We start from the raw sequence: 14329 nt of genomic DNA on the forward strand, positions 1-14329 counted from the left end.
TGTGTGTGTGTTCATGCGTGTGCATGGAAGTCAGAGGACAACCTTGGGTGTTGTTCCTCAGGTGACACCCACATTTATTTATTTATTTATTTATTTAGAGTGGGTCTTTCTCTGATCTGAAACTCACCAAGTAGGCTACACTAACTGGCCAGACTGCCCTGGGATCCCCGGTCTCTTCCTTCCAAGGTCTGGGGTTACAATATGTACCACATTCCTGACTCCCACCCCCAGCATGGGTTCTGGAGATTGAACTATGCACTCAGGCTTACAGGGCAAGCCTTTACCCCTTGAGACAGTTCTTGGCGATTCTTACCCATTTTGTCTTTGCTTTGTCCCCACGGACCACATCCTCAGAGGAAGAACTTTTAATTGTCCTTTTGTTTGGAACCTGGAATTTCCCATACTTGAGTGGCATATGAGAAGTAGAGACACTTTTTTTTTTTTTTTGTTGTTGTTGTTATTGCTTTGTTCCGTTTCTTTGTTTGGTTTTGTTTTTCGAGACAGGGTTTCACTGTGTAGCCCTGACTGTCCTGGAACTTACTATGTAGATCAAGCTGGCTACAACTCAGAGATCTGTCTGCCTCTCCCTCCTGAGTGTGAACATCACAACACCAGGCTTGAGACATGGTTTTTAAGAATTAATTCATGTAAGAAGAGGTGTCGGTGAGATGGCTCAAAGGGTGAAGGCTTTTGTCACACAAGTCCCACAACCTGAGTTTAATCCCCCCAAACCCATATATAGGCGAAGGAGAAAACCAATTGTACAAAGTTGTCCTCTGATGCCCCTACCTGCTGTGGCAGGCACCCCATCCAATTGTAATTACAGTAATAATAAAATTAAAAGAAGATCCCCCACAGATTGCAGGTCCACTAACTTCAGCAAGAAATACAGAATCCATACAAATTATCCTTAACTACTTATGTGCACATGTGCTGCTGGCAGATCTTCCTGTGTCTGTAGGCTATGTGACCGACCCTGGCATGAACAGAAACAATCTTCTCAAAGCCATTTTTCTAATGAGTGGATTGAAGTAAAACCAGGCCATACTGAAACAGTAAGTTAATAACAGGGCCAGGACCGAGAGATCTTTTCATCTATTATTATTATTATTATTATTATTATTATTATTATTATTATTATTATTATTGCTTCCCCCTCATTTGGGTGGGGGGCAGGGTCTTATGTGGCCCAGGCTGGACTAACTTTATGTAGCCTTGGATCTCTGGTCCTCCTGCCTTCACCTCCAGAGTGCTGGAATGACATTACATCTATGTGGGGCTGGGGATTCCACCCAGGGCTTCATGACTCTAGTCAAGTACTCTGCTGCCTAAGCCACACCCAGCCTCATTTTTATTCTGTGCTATATAACACAGTTATGTCTGTGGCTCTGGTTTGCCCGAGTTCTGCAAGAGGGAACTGGGCAACTCTTCAATTGTGTCTCCTTGTCATCAACAAACCCAGATCTCAGAGCATCTACCTTAAACTTATTTTTACTTTTTTATATATAGGGGTGTTTTGCCTGCATAAATGAATGTCTGTGAACTACATGCATGGGTGGTACCAGAAGAGGCCAGAAGAGAAGTCCAAATCTCCTGGGACTGGAGGTACAGATGGTTATAAGCAGCTTCGTGACTGGAGGGAATCAAAGCCAGGTCCTCTGAAGGAGCACCCAGTGCTCTCGCTACTGAGTTATCTTTCCTGCCCACCCTGATGGCATATTGGCAAATGAATCCCTTCCAATTAAAACAGATTCATTCTGTGGTAAAATTGCCAAATTTTCCCTCCCTGACAAAAAACACACAGAGAATCACTATTCAAGTAAACGAAACATAATTCTAATATATCCATATTCCTTGTATCTGTAGTAATATATATTCCATAGTAATATAACTATGTTTCATGGGATAGACATGGGTTTGAAAAGACTATAGATAGATCTGTCTTCCCATCATGCCTGTACTGGGAACTCTCCTTTATAATGACTTGCTACAGGCTAATCTGATCAACTAATTCTCAAGACTGGATTGGTAGAAATAAACGGGTCAAAATTTAAAACAAAAGAATTGCTTAAGCATATGCCTTCAGCCTTCTATGGAGTCCTGCAGTCTCTGATTGGGGAACTTGAGATAACAGGGGAGGCAGGACTTACGACATTTGCTGACAAGTGTGTGTCAGGGCACACGGGTCACCATGTCTGATAAGTTTTCCCGTCATGGGTAAATGTTGTTGATTGTGGTTTTTTTTTTTTTTTTTTTGGTTTTTCGAGACAGGGTTTCTCTGTAGCTTTGGAGCCTGTCCTGGAACTCGCTCTGTAGACCAGGCTGGTCTCGAACTCACAGAGATCCGCCTGCCTCTGCCTCCCGAGTGCTGGGATTAAAGGTGTGCGCCACCACCGCCCGGCTTGTTGATTCTGTTTTTAATGAAAAATGGAGATTCATGGCTGAGCTGAGACCACACAGCTAGTAACAGGGCGAGCCTGGAAAAACTCAGGTCCAACTCCAAACACAAGTTTTCTACCATTCTATCTTGATTCTATATTGATGCATCAATTTTTCACACTGTTTCATCTTCATTCCCACAACAAGGCTGCCATGGTAATTGTATTTTCCCATTTTCTGGATGAGGAAAACTGTAGACGGACGTTTCTGTCCTGCCTGGTCCTGCAGCCGTTCACTCCCAAAGAAACACACACAAGCTTATATTAATTTTCAAGTTTGGCCCATTAGTTCAGGCTTATTATTAACTAGCTCTTACAACTTAACCCATAATTCTTATCTACATTTAGCCACATGGCTTGGAACCTTTTCTCAGTGCAGCATTTTCATCTTGCTTCTGCTACTTCTGGCTGGTGACTGCAGACTCAGCTTTCCTCTTCCCAGAATTCTCCTAGTCTGGTGACCCACCTGTACTTCCTGCCTGGCTACTGGCCAGTCAGCATTTTATTCAACCAATATGAGTGACAAATCTTTACAGTGTACAAAACATTATCCCACAGCATTTTCCCTTTCTTTTCAAAACAAGAACCCTGAATCTAATTTCCTTTTTTACCTTTTTTTCCTGACCATTATCTATAACCACTTGGAACCAACATACTAAACAAAGACAAACATCCATAATCCATTTGGGGGGAATGTGGATATAGTTTTCTAGACTTTTTCCTGCTGATTGGGGGTGCTAGTAATCTTATAGGAACCCAAAGAAAATTTAGGATTATGGTCAAACCCTGACTAGAGTATTCTGTGAGGCTGTTCTGGATGTAGAACTCAGAGGAAACTGCAACAGAGGTGCTCTGAGATGTTGAATCATCATCTTGGACATCCACTCCCATCAGAGATTTTTCAGGGGGACTTCCTCAATCAAATCTTATTTTTCTTAACCAAAAATGAATCCATAACCTCTCATTTCCTGTGGAAATAAAAGCAGAACCTCTCCCCCAAAGTAGCATATCACATATCATTTGACTTAAATTTTGAAGTCAGGCTATTTTTAAAATATATAGGTTGGTTTAATCCAGCATTTATAAGCAAATGTCTTTCAGCAGCTGAAAACTGAAAATCTAAGTTATGCTATAGGTATAACTGACCAAAGACAAGGTCCAAATCACAGTTACTGATTTGGAGTTCACATTCCCATTCCTGAAGAGTCTGGGTGCTATTATAACACTTGTAGGGCTGGGGGCCATTGGAATTCTTTTAAAGGCAGAGAAGGAGGCAGCAGCTTCTGCAGATTGCCATATTGTTGCTTCAGGAGGCCCAGGAAAGACACTCCAAGGCATGGGTATAGCTCCTCAGGCTCTGAAACTCTACAGGCCAGACTCAATCCGGCGTCTGTGGCATCAAAACATTCCCTTTTCCCTTCCCCCTCCTCCTCACTGTTTCTGGAATGTGTTTGCCTGAGTAAGCGACACATCACTGGGTCTTTTCATCTTGAAAAAAAAGCACCTGTAGGAGGTGCTGGCTCAGTGGGTAAAGGTACTTACCCAAGTTCTGCCCTAGAACTCACAGTGGGAGGAGAGAACAGGCTCCCCAAATTGTCCTCTAACTGCACATGTGCTTGACACTCCCCGACACACATGTGCCCGACACACACACACACACACACACACACACATTTTAAAGATACATATGGGATATGAAGAAGCATGATGAAACTGGAGCTTCAAAGGGGGACTGTCTGCTTGTCAAGTTGTCTAGATGAATCATAATATCCCAGAGTTGTATGGAGCGAGGAAGAGCGAGAAGAATCTCTTTGTTAACCCAAGGTCATTTGGGACATGTGTCTGTGTGTCTGTCCTGTGTGTTTGTGTGTTTTATCTGTGCATGTGTGTCTGCGTGCGTGTTTATGCACATGTCCCTGTGCTATTCAGCAGCACCAAGATGCTGTACTGCCTGCCCAGGTCTCCAGACAACCTCATGCTATCTATCCCTGTCATCAGTGGAACAAAGCAAAGGCCCTGAATCGTGTCTGAAGTTGCTTCAGACATGAGCATAGGAAAGCCACCTGGCAACGATTCCAAACAAAGCTCTGTGATGATTCAAGTGTGACTTCTTACCCAGGAGCGAGACAGTGGGAAAGTGACCAAAAGGGCCCAGCTGCAGCCCTGTGGCCAAGTATGGGCTGCCACAGAGAATCCTGAGGTGGCTGTTCCAAGCCTGTCTCACTTGCTAGACCTCAACAGATCCCTTATCGCTTCTGGCTCTGTTTTCTCATCCATGAAGTAAGTGGGGCTGGGAACCCTTCCTGCATGGCCTGTGCTTCCCTCCAGATGTGCCTAACTCAGGCCCCTGTTCTTTGCTTACACAGGCATCTTGCCCTCCATGGCTCCACCAGCTTCTGGAGGAGTGGAGCTCTTGTGTTGCTTCTCTTCCTCTACTTGGAGCAGACTTCCGCATCGTACTCTGTCAAAATCAAACGTGTGTCCTTCTTCCTGGGAAGTGCTCTCGGGGACTGAGGGCTGGAATGAGGCGGAGGCTGGCATTGGTTGACAATGGTTGGATTCAGGGTGCCAGAGAGCTATCTCTGTTTACCACTCTATGGTTTCCTGCATTTGTTTACCCCAAATTATTTCCCTAGCTTTTCTTACTATGTGTCTTCAAGTTTTTAAAACTTAATTATTCATTAGGCATGAGTCTGAAAAGAAAGGGCCAGAGAGGATGTCATCTTGATAGTGGAAGTGAACCATGGCAGGAGGCCAGGTGTTACTCTGAGGAAGGGGCCGCAATGAGAGAAGGGGGTGGGATGGGAAGAGATTTAAGAAACAGAATTGGCCTAAACCCTAAATGGATCAGAATCTGGGGTTTGGGGGAGTAATGGTGTTTCACAACTGAGCTGTTGATGTGTAGAAGGTCAAGCCAAGGAACAGAGTGCAGGGTGCTCTTTAAGCCCGCCTAACACTGGTTCTGTGGTACACACATGGAAGCGAAAGGCTCTTGAGAACCACTTGAGTAGCTTTTCCTCAGATGACTGGAAACAAGGGTCTTCAGTTCAGGATAGAGAGTGGGCCTGGGGGAAGATGCCAGAACCAGTCAGACCAGGAGAATGGACGTGCTAAGCCAGAAAGAGTTCAGGAAGTTGAAGAGACAACTGAGACCAGGACATGTGCAAGAGCCCTTGGGTGCGTGCACACAAGGTGAGTGACTAAGAAGAGCCATCCAGGGAGGAAGGGGAGCTCAGAACGACTAGCTGATTAAAGGGGAAGAGCGTACAACAGCAAGGCCACACAGAGGTCCAAGTGTCCCCAGGAAGCTGGAGGAAGGCTAGAGTCTACACTAGCAAGGTTCGGGTTGGACTTCATAATCTCGAAGATTCCCTGTCTATACCTCTTGATTACTTGGAGGTGATTCCATATTATTTGCTTAGTCTTCTTGGGCTTAAACGTAGCATTCAGATGCTTTCTCCGGCATTGCATAAGAAATCTCTAAAAGATGGGACCACCTAGGCCTTACTTTCTAGAGATTCTGATGTAGTTCATCATCCGTAGTTTCTGAATGGTAGCCAGACCAGAGCTGTCTGATGATGGTAGCTCCTTCCTCTGCCCTACACACCGTTTCTCTCTAACTCAGAGAACCCTGCAACTGAACTCAGACTGGTCCTGAGTTCACACAAGATGCCAGGGACCGAAGTCGGCACCCCTGGCTCCTCTTTCTATTGTGCGTCTTCTGAGCAACCTCCCCTGCAGACTGTGGCGCTGGAGGCAGGGGACGCAGGGGTTAAAGTCATCAGGTCACAAGGCAATAACTCGTTCGTTTAAGACAGATGACTTTGTCTCCACCTAGTTACATGCCTTGGACTCCAAAATGGCTTTCCTTCAGTTACCTGAGCACAAACTCCTGATTCAGCTCCACCGGAAGGAGCCACGGGTGGGGAGAGACAACTGTGGCCCCTGAGTACAAGCAAGGGAAGAACTGAGGGTCGGGGTAGATGACAAAGGGCTGAGATCTTCGCAGCTCACCTTTGCCATGGAGGAAAGGAGCCATAGCGTTCAAGGACATGAACCTGGGTCTTTCTTTCTTGCAGAGAAAGTGGGCAAGTGCCCCAGCAAGCGGTTGGAATGCAGAAATAGGGCTCCAAACCTGTGCACAACAGACTTCAACTGTGAGGCACATCTCAAGTGTTGTCCTTTCTCCTGTGGGAATGTATGCATAGATCCTTATGAAGGTACTGGCATCCAGGCGGGAGGCAGAAAACTAGCCAAACAGTCCTTTCAGATGGCAGGACCGCACGCCAGTGTTCAAGCCTTTCTCATTCTGTAATTTAACTCTCTGCATTCAAGTACAAGTCAGGAGTCCAGGTGTAGTGGATACCGAGTCGTTAGTACTGATGCTAGACTTCTTTTGTAGGACCCTCAGTCATTCACCGTAACTAGTGCCTTCTCTATGTTCACTACTGTTTGTAAAAAGTCAAACTTCATGCTGATTGTTGTTTGAGAAATGAAGCATCCATCAACCCAGAGATTCATTCATTCATTCATTCCATAATTTTACAAATATCTCCTTGATATATTAAGATAGGAGCCAGGTATGGTGGCACATGCCTTTAATTTGAGCGCTTGGGAGGCAAAGGCAGGTGGATCTCTTTGAATTCCACAACAGCCTGGTTTACACAGAGAGACTTTGTCTCAAAAGGGAAAATAAATGAACATATGTATGTATGTATGTATGTACATATATACACACATATATATACACACATGTGTGTGTATACACACACATATATATGTATGTATGTATATATATATATATATATATATATATATATATATATGAAGATAGTATTGCCTCTCCATATCTGAAAATTGAAATTACACAGGGGACATGAAGAGAGAGGACCTGTGTACCTTCTGGGTGGAAGTGTTTAATAACCCTCGCTCTCTGTTGACTCAAAGCCACATGAGATCAACTTTTGCTTCTTTTGGCCTAAGGCTACCATGAATACGCTTGCTGAACAAGTTGTGTTTATTGCTCGTGACCTTCATGGAGCACGTTCGTCGTCATAGAGTCCCGAGGCATCTATCTCAGTAAAGATCTGTTTGAGTCTATTAGAGGATTTGGGCTTGGATTGGGTAGTTCAGAGAGGGCTAGAGAAGTGAGGGTTAGCCTTACATCGGATATTGTCCAAAGATGGGTTCATTCTATGACTGAGCATCTATGGCTCTTATCTCTAAACAGTGGTTCTTATCTCTAAAGGGGGCATGTAGAATGAGGATAACTCACCCTCTCAAAGCTCAAGGCATTCAGGAAGGTGGATCTGCTCCAGTGTGGTTTTGTAATGTACTCTATAAGAAACTGGCAATGCTCAGAAGAAGAGCCAGGACAAGAAATCTTTTTAGAAAGATTTGCTTATATTTCATGTGTGTGGTTGTCTTGCCTGCATGTATGTATATATACCACGTTTTCCTGGTGCCTGCCGAAGTCAGAAGAGGTTATCAGATCCCCTAGAACTGGAGTAATAAACAGTTGTGAGCCCCATGTGGATGTTAGGAATCATGCCTATGTCTTATAAAAAGAAAATTTAGTTGAAAGCTCTTGTTGCTCTCAATGTTCAATTCCAGGAGATCTGTCTCCCTCTTCTGGCCTCAGAGGCTACTGCACACATGGTACCTAAACATACCAGAAAGCAGAACACACATATATACACAACATTAAGTTGGGGGTGGGATTAAAAGAAAAACTGTTACTGCTGCATTTGCTTATTTTTATTTTGGGCAGAGGCTGCCATGTCATGTTTGTGAAAACCAGCGGACAACCTGTAGGAGTTGGTTCCTCCCTGGAGATCAACTCAGGTCACCAGGGTTGGTGGCAAAGGCCCTCGCCGAGCCCACCTCCTTCGTCCACCTATGTCTTTTTTTCACTGACTTTTTCTATGAGCAGAACAGCAATCCTAGGGATTATGATGAGGGCTTGTGGCTGGAGCCTGGCCTCCCCTTTCCATGCCCGTGCTTCACACTCTTGCTTTGCTTCCTCACCTCAGAACCCTGCATGTTACCCTCAGATGCAGGGGACTGCCATGACAATCTGACTCGCTGGTATTTTGACTCTGAGAAGCATCTTTGCAGACCCTTTACATACAGTGGATGTCATGGGAATTCCAACAACTTCCTCAGCAAGATGGACTGCAAGAACGCCTGCATGTCAATTGGTAAGAGCCATGTCCCTAGTAGTCTGAGGTCCTTGCTGAACTACTAACATTATACCAGTCTAGCTATAGAGCCTCAGGCTGTGAGGCTAGCCTGCCTTAGATCCAAACCCTGGCTCTTTAGTTTGCTGAAAGAGGCCTTCAGCCAGCTGCTTGCCTGCGTGAGTTTTGGCTGAGATATAAAATGAAGGCGTCAACAGTATTTACACGATAGAGTTGTCGTGACCAGAAACAGATGACGTAAGAATTGTGAGGCTGGAAATGAGGGAACGTAAGTAGATAGGAGGCCTCCAGAAGTCAGGCCACGTCTTGAAGTGTTCCTGTGGGCTGCCCCTTCTCCCCAATCACTTTGGCATGCGTACACATGGAAGACTTGGGCTCAGAGAATGACAAGGGGAAGGCGTGGTCCTTCCTGCTCCAAGCCACCTCCCATTCAGAAGAGGTGACTTTCCAAACAGTCTCCATTTTAATGCCTCCCACCTGCCTAGTCTTCCACTGTCCTCAGGTAAACACCTAGACTCCTTGGACTCACATCCAAAGCTCTCTAGCTTCCAAGTAGCGTTGAGCAATCTCAGAAGTCCAGCCCCTTCCCCTCTTTTGGGCAATCAGGCACCTGCCTCGGGTTTTCTCTTTCCAAATGTGGGTTTTCATACCATTCTCCTGAACACTCTAATTCTCCTTGGCCCCTACTCAAGGCCTTAAACTACTTTTTCAGCTCTCAAGTTTTTACTCTGACTACCCATGACTTCTCTATTCTTGAAGTCTTCCCCAACCTCCCAAAATGAGACAACACACAAAACTTGCTAATAAACATTGGCCCGTGGGACCTGACATTCAAGTCTAACTCTTTGGAGAACGATGTCTTATCACACCAACCTGCTGAGCATTATCCTGAGGAAGCAGAATATACATAGACAGGTCTGTTCCAAAACCCCAGGGAGTAACTGCAGACCCGGGAGAGTGAGGGAGAGGTATATTCCGCAGATTTGCTCTTCAGTGCAATGGTCAGGACCAATAATGTTGGGAGCCAGTGTGCTGTGGGGTTTATGTATTAAATAATGTGGATTAAAAGCTTACTCCCCTCTGTCTACTGCAAGTTTCTTTGTCTTCTTGATTCTGGAAGAGCAATTGGCTTGCTGAATTGCTGATAGGATTCTGTGCCAACAGAGATATAAAAGGTGTGGCGTGCTGGCTCTTTCTGGTGTGGCAACTATAGATCTTCAAAATGTATGTGTCCACTTTGGAAGAGATATGATCGACTTATGGGCACTGTATTTCTAAATTTTTCTGAGATAGATTAACAAATATTCTATTGTCAACACTTTGTTTTTGTTTGCTTGTTCTCACTCTGTAGCCCAGGCTAGCTGGGAACTTGTGGAAATTCTTCTGCCTCAGCCATGCAAGTGTTGGCGTTATAGGTCTGAACCACCGTACTTGGCTCCATCACCAACACTGCAGATGAGAAAACAGAGTCAGAACAATCCACTTAGCTGCCTAGTGATGGATGGTTGGTTGGGGTGGAGCTGAAGTTTTTTTTTTTTTTTTTTTTTTGATTTTTTGAGACAGGGTTTCCCTGTAGTTTCTAGAGCCTGTCCTGGACCTAGCTCTTGTAGACCAGGCTGGTCTCGAACTCACAGAGATCCGCCTGCCTCTGCCTCCCGAGTGCTGGGATTAAAGGCGTGCGCCACCACCGCCCGGCTTGGAGCTGAAGTTTTAACTTAATTTCTTAGCCTCTGAACAGCAAAACCAAATTTATGACCTGACTCCAAGAAGCTAGGACCATATACTCCCCTTTCCAGAAGGCTCTAGAGCGCAGAAGTTCTCAACCCACAGGTGATGACCCCCTTGGAGGTGCAGATCCTGTATTTACATTATGTATCATAACAGTAGCAAAATTACAGTTATGAAGCAGTAGCCAAATAATTTTATGGTTGGAGGTCACCTACCACAACATGAGGAACTGTATAAAAGAGCCACAGCGTTAGGAAGGTTGAGAACCACTGCTCTAAAGAACCATGGAGTTGTGGACTTGAAGGAAATTGGGCAATACCTTTGAGAGTCAAATACATGAGCCAGGGCCAGGTATGGTGTCTTATAGTCCTAGCATTTATGACGTAGAGGAAGAAGAATTAAGAGTTCAAGGCTGGGGACTAGAGAGATGGTTCAGTGGTTAAGAACACTGACTGCTCTTCCAGAAAACCCAGGTTCAGTTCCCAGCATCCACATGGCAGCTCACAACTGTCTGTAACTCCAAGATCTGACATCCTCACACAGGCATATACGTGCAGGCAAAACACCGATGCACATAAAATAATAATAAACAAAGAGTTCAAGACTAGCCTTGACTACACAGTGAGTTCAAGACCAGCTTGCACTACATGTGACCTTCTCTCAAAATATTAAAAGTGAAACAGATGCAGAAGAAATATATATTTTTTTTTTAAATTTCAAGTCTGAATCTGACCTGAGAAAAAGAAAGAAAGGAAAGAAGGAAGGAATGGAGTCCTTTTATGCTACCCAGGGAGGTATGCACGGGGTTTTCTCTCCCCATTATAACCCAAAGGGAATCTTTCTCACAACGTCTGGAGCCCTTGACAGCCCGACAAGGAGGAGAGAAGATGTTCTTACAGCCACTGCAGCAGGAACTCCATCTACCAGAGGCAAAGTGACGGTGTTTACATCGCAAATCTGAAGACGGCAGCTTTGTGACAATTTTCCCCTCTTTCCCAGAGACCCTGAGCTCAATGAGTGGCAGGACTGGGGCTTTGTGGTGGGGGGCTTCAGACACTAAGCCCACTCTATTGCACGGAACACCCTATGTTTTTGTTCCTCCTCAGCCTACGGGAGATAGTCAGGGCAAGCTGAAGCAAGGTATAGGAAATATGACGCCCAAGGAGGAGGAGCTTGCTGTAGGTGAGTGGGGTGCTGGGGTGCTGTCAAGCTCACCTCGCCTCTCATTGCAGTGAAGAAGGGACAGTGCCCACTCTTCCCTTTCCAAGTGAGGATGGAGTGCCCGCCCTCCTGCAAGAACGACATGGACTGCCTGGAGAAGGAGAAGTGCTGTGAGTCCAGGTGCGGCTTCGTCTGTGCCAGGGTCTGGCTAGGTAAGGGCTGGCGGCCGGCTTCCCAGAGTCTACTGGGCATAGGCATGGATGCCGTGGAACCCCATGGAACGGAGGAGGGAAGCTCCTCAGAGAACGAACTCGACTTAGTCTGGGGTGGCCTGGATCTCACTATAGAATCAAGCTAGGCTCAAACTTAACCATCCTCCTGCCTCGGCCTCCTGAGTACTACACCAGCATCTGCCTGTGAGGTGGTGAAAGTCCTTTGGATTTCAGATGCCTCTTGCCCTAATCTTTGAGCTATCTCAGGGGACTGAAAAAGAAAAAGAAAAAGAAAAAGAAAAAGAAAAAGAAAAGCCCAGCAGGGCTCTCATGTCGACCTCTTGACCTCTGGATCCTTGTACCGTTCTTCCAAACCTCTCATGAGTGCAATTACACGCACGCACGCGCACACACACACACACACACACACACCCCTCCACTGGGTACATTCCCCCTATAAACCTGCATGCTGTGGGAGGGGAACGTGTGAATGCCTCTGAAGCAGATGCTGGCCCTGGCTTCTAAGCCTGAGGAGCGGTTAAGTCACAGCACAGCAGAATGGCAGGAGCCAGTGGCTTCGTCTGACTTCACCAGTCCTGCCTTTCTGCAAGGCTTGGAGCACTGTAGTCTTCAATCCCCTCTGTTGATAAGATAAGGGGGTTCTGGGTTCTTCTGAGACTCCTTCCCCCACTATCACTCTGGGATTGTGTAACTCAAGTCCATTTATTGCACGGGGGAGGGGGGTCCTATCCATTTACACAATTGCACAAGGCCTTTCTTGATCTCCAGGTCATTATTCAGGGTTGACACTGCTTCCTGTTAACTGTAGAGGAAAGAGAAGAGGCTTAGTTAGGATAAAACCTGGACTGAGGGGACCTGTGCAAGCATGAGGGCCTGAATGTGGATCCCCCAAACCCACACCAAAGTTGTGACCCCAGTGCTGCTAGGCGGAGACAGGGGATCCCAGAATCTCAGTGGTCAGCCAATAGAACTGCGTGAGGAGTTTCAGGTTCAGTGAGAGACTTCATTTAAAGAAAAGAGAGAGAATTTGTTGATTGTAGAAAGACATTATAATGTCAACCTCTGGCCTCCCACATCTGCATAGGCAAGCACACTTGTACACACACACACACACACACACACACACACACACACACACACACACGTAAAGAAAGACTAAAACATTACCTAGATTTCCAAACTTACGTCAGACTATTTTCAAGTATTTCAAAGTCAAGTGTTTTGGTTTACTTTACAAAGTCAAAACAGGTTTCTGCCCAAGTAAGCCCATGGTGTGCTCGAAGATCGACAAGCCCAAGTGCTTGAGAGACAACGACTGTCCCCTGGACGAGAAGTGCTGCTCGCGCTGTGGACTGAAGTGCTTGGAAGCCAAACACTGAACAGTAAGCAGGGAAAGTGCCATTGCCAGAATATGAATGATGAACAGCATAATATGAAGCTGCCGCTTCTGTATTGTCCAACTACAAATGGTGTTGTCAATTATGACAATACTGATAGGCTTGCTATGATTTAAACATATATTTAATTACGAATTATAAATTTATATATATATTTATATGGTTATAAATTATAAATTAAATATATATTTAATTTAACTTTTACTTTTATTTATGTGTGAACATATGTGAGAGTGTGTTTTTATGTGTGCACGTGTGTGTGCATGTGTGTGCATGCATGTAGCAGAGGTGTCAGATTGCCTGGGACTGGAGTCTCACATGATTGCAAGCTGCCCGCTGTGGGGGTGGGAACCAAACTTGCCCTGCAAGCATCAGGACCTAAGCTTGATCCCCAGAACCTATGTAAAGTTTTTGGGTGTGGAAGAAAGTGCTTATAATCCCAGAGCTGGGAAGACAAAGAGAAGGATCTATGGGGATCACTGGCTAGCCTAATCACTGAGCTTCAGGTCAATGAGAGACCCTATGTCAAAACCAAGATAGATACCTGAGGAACAACACCTGGCCTCCACACATGGGTGCATGCATGTACACAAACACCAGCACACATAGATGTACCTGCACATACATGTACCTGCATACACATGTCCCTGTACACATATGTGCACACTGGCACATATACATGAAATACACGACCACATCCTAGTGTGCAGAAAAAGATCCATACAGGAACCTTCCAGGTGGGCTTTATGGCACACACGCTCAGAAGTCTGAGGCAGGAGGATTGATACAAGGCTGAGTCAGCCTGCTCTGCCTTGCAAGTTCCAGGCCACCTAGGAAGACTGGGAATCCAGGGACACCTTGTTTCAAAGCAAAACAAAACAGAGACCAGGCTGGGGAAAGACAGCTCAGTAGGTAAGGGTGTGAGGATGACCTGAGACAGATCCCTGACATCCATGTGATGGAAGAGAGACCCAGCTCCCTGGAGTTGTTTTCTGACCACCCCACCACACACACATAATGGGACATTCATGCGCAGTAAAATAAATAAATAAATAAATAAATAAATAAATAAATACACATACATAATACATATGTACATGCAACTAAAAATAGAAAACAAAAATAGGAATGTTTCAAAGTTCTTACCCAAAGTTTTCTCTTTTTTGAAGTTC

The 14329-nt window shown here is 45.3% G+C and overlaps 1 protein-coding gene across 1 annotated transcript; it reads left to right on the forward strand.

Moving 5' to 3' along the window:
* The first annotated feature begins 2076 nt into the window (after window positions 1-2076).
* Window positions 2077-13139, forward strand: Wfdc8 (WAP four-disulfide core domain 8). The gene is given in 9 exon segments (XM_042055115.1): window positions 2077-2167; window positions 3671-3778; window positions 4587-4636; window positions 4638-4718; window positions 4782-4914; window positions 6518-6658; window positions 8471-8638; window positions 11599-11739; window positions 13000-13139. Coding segments are annotated over 9 exon segments (1053 nt in total).
* Window positions 13140-14329: the final 1190 nt, after the last annotated feature.

The sequence above is a fragment of the Arvicola amphibius genome, chromosome 5 (genome assembly GCF_903992535.2).
Source record: "Arvicola amphibius chromosome 5, mArvAmp1.2, whole genome shotgun sequence".
Taxonomy (NCBI): domain Eukaryota; kingdom Metazoa; phylum Chordata; class Mammalia; order Rodentia; family Cricetidae; genus Arvicola; species Arvicola amphibius.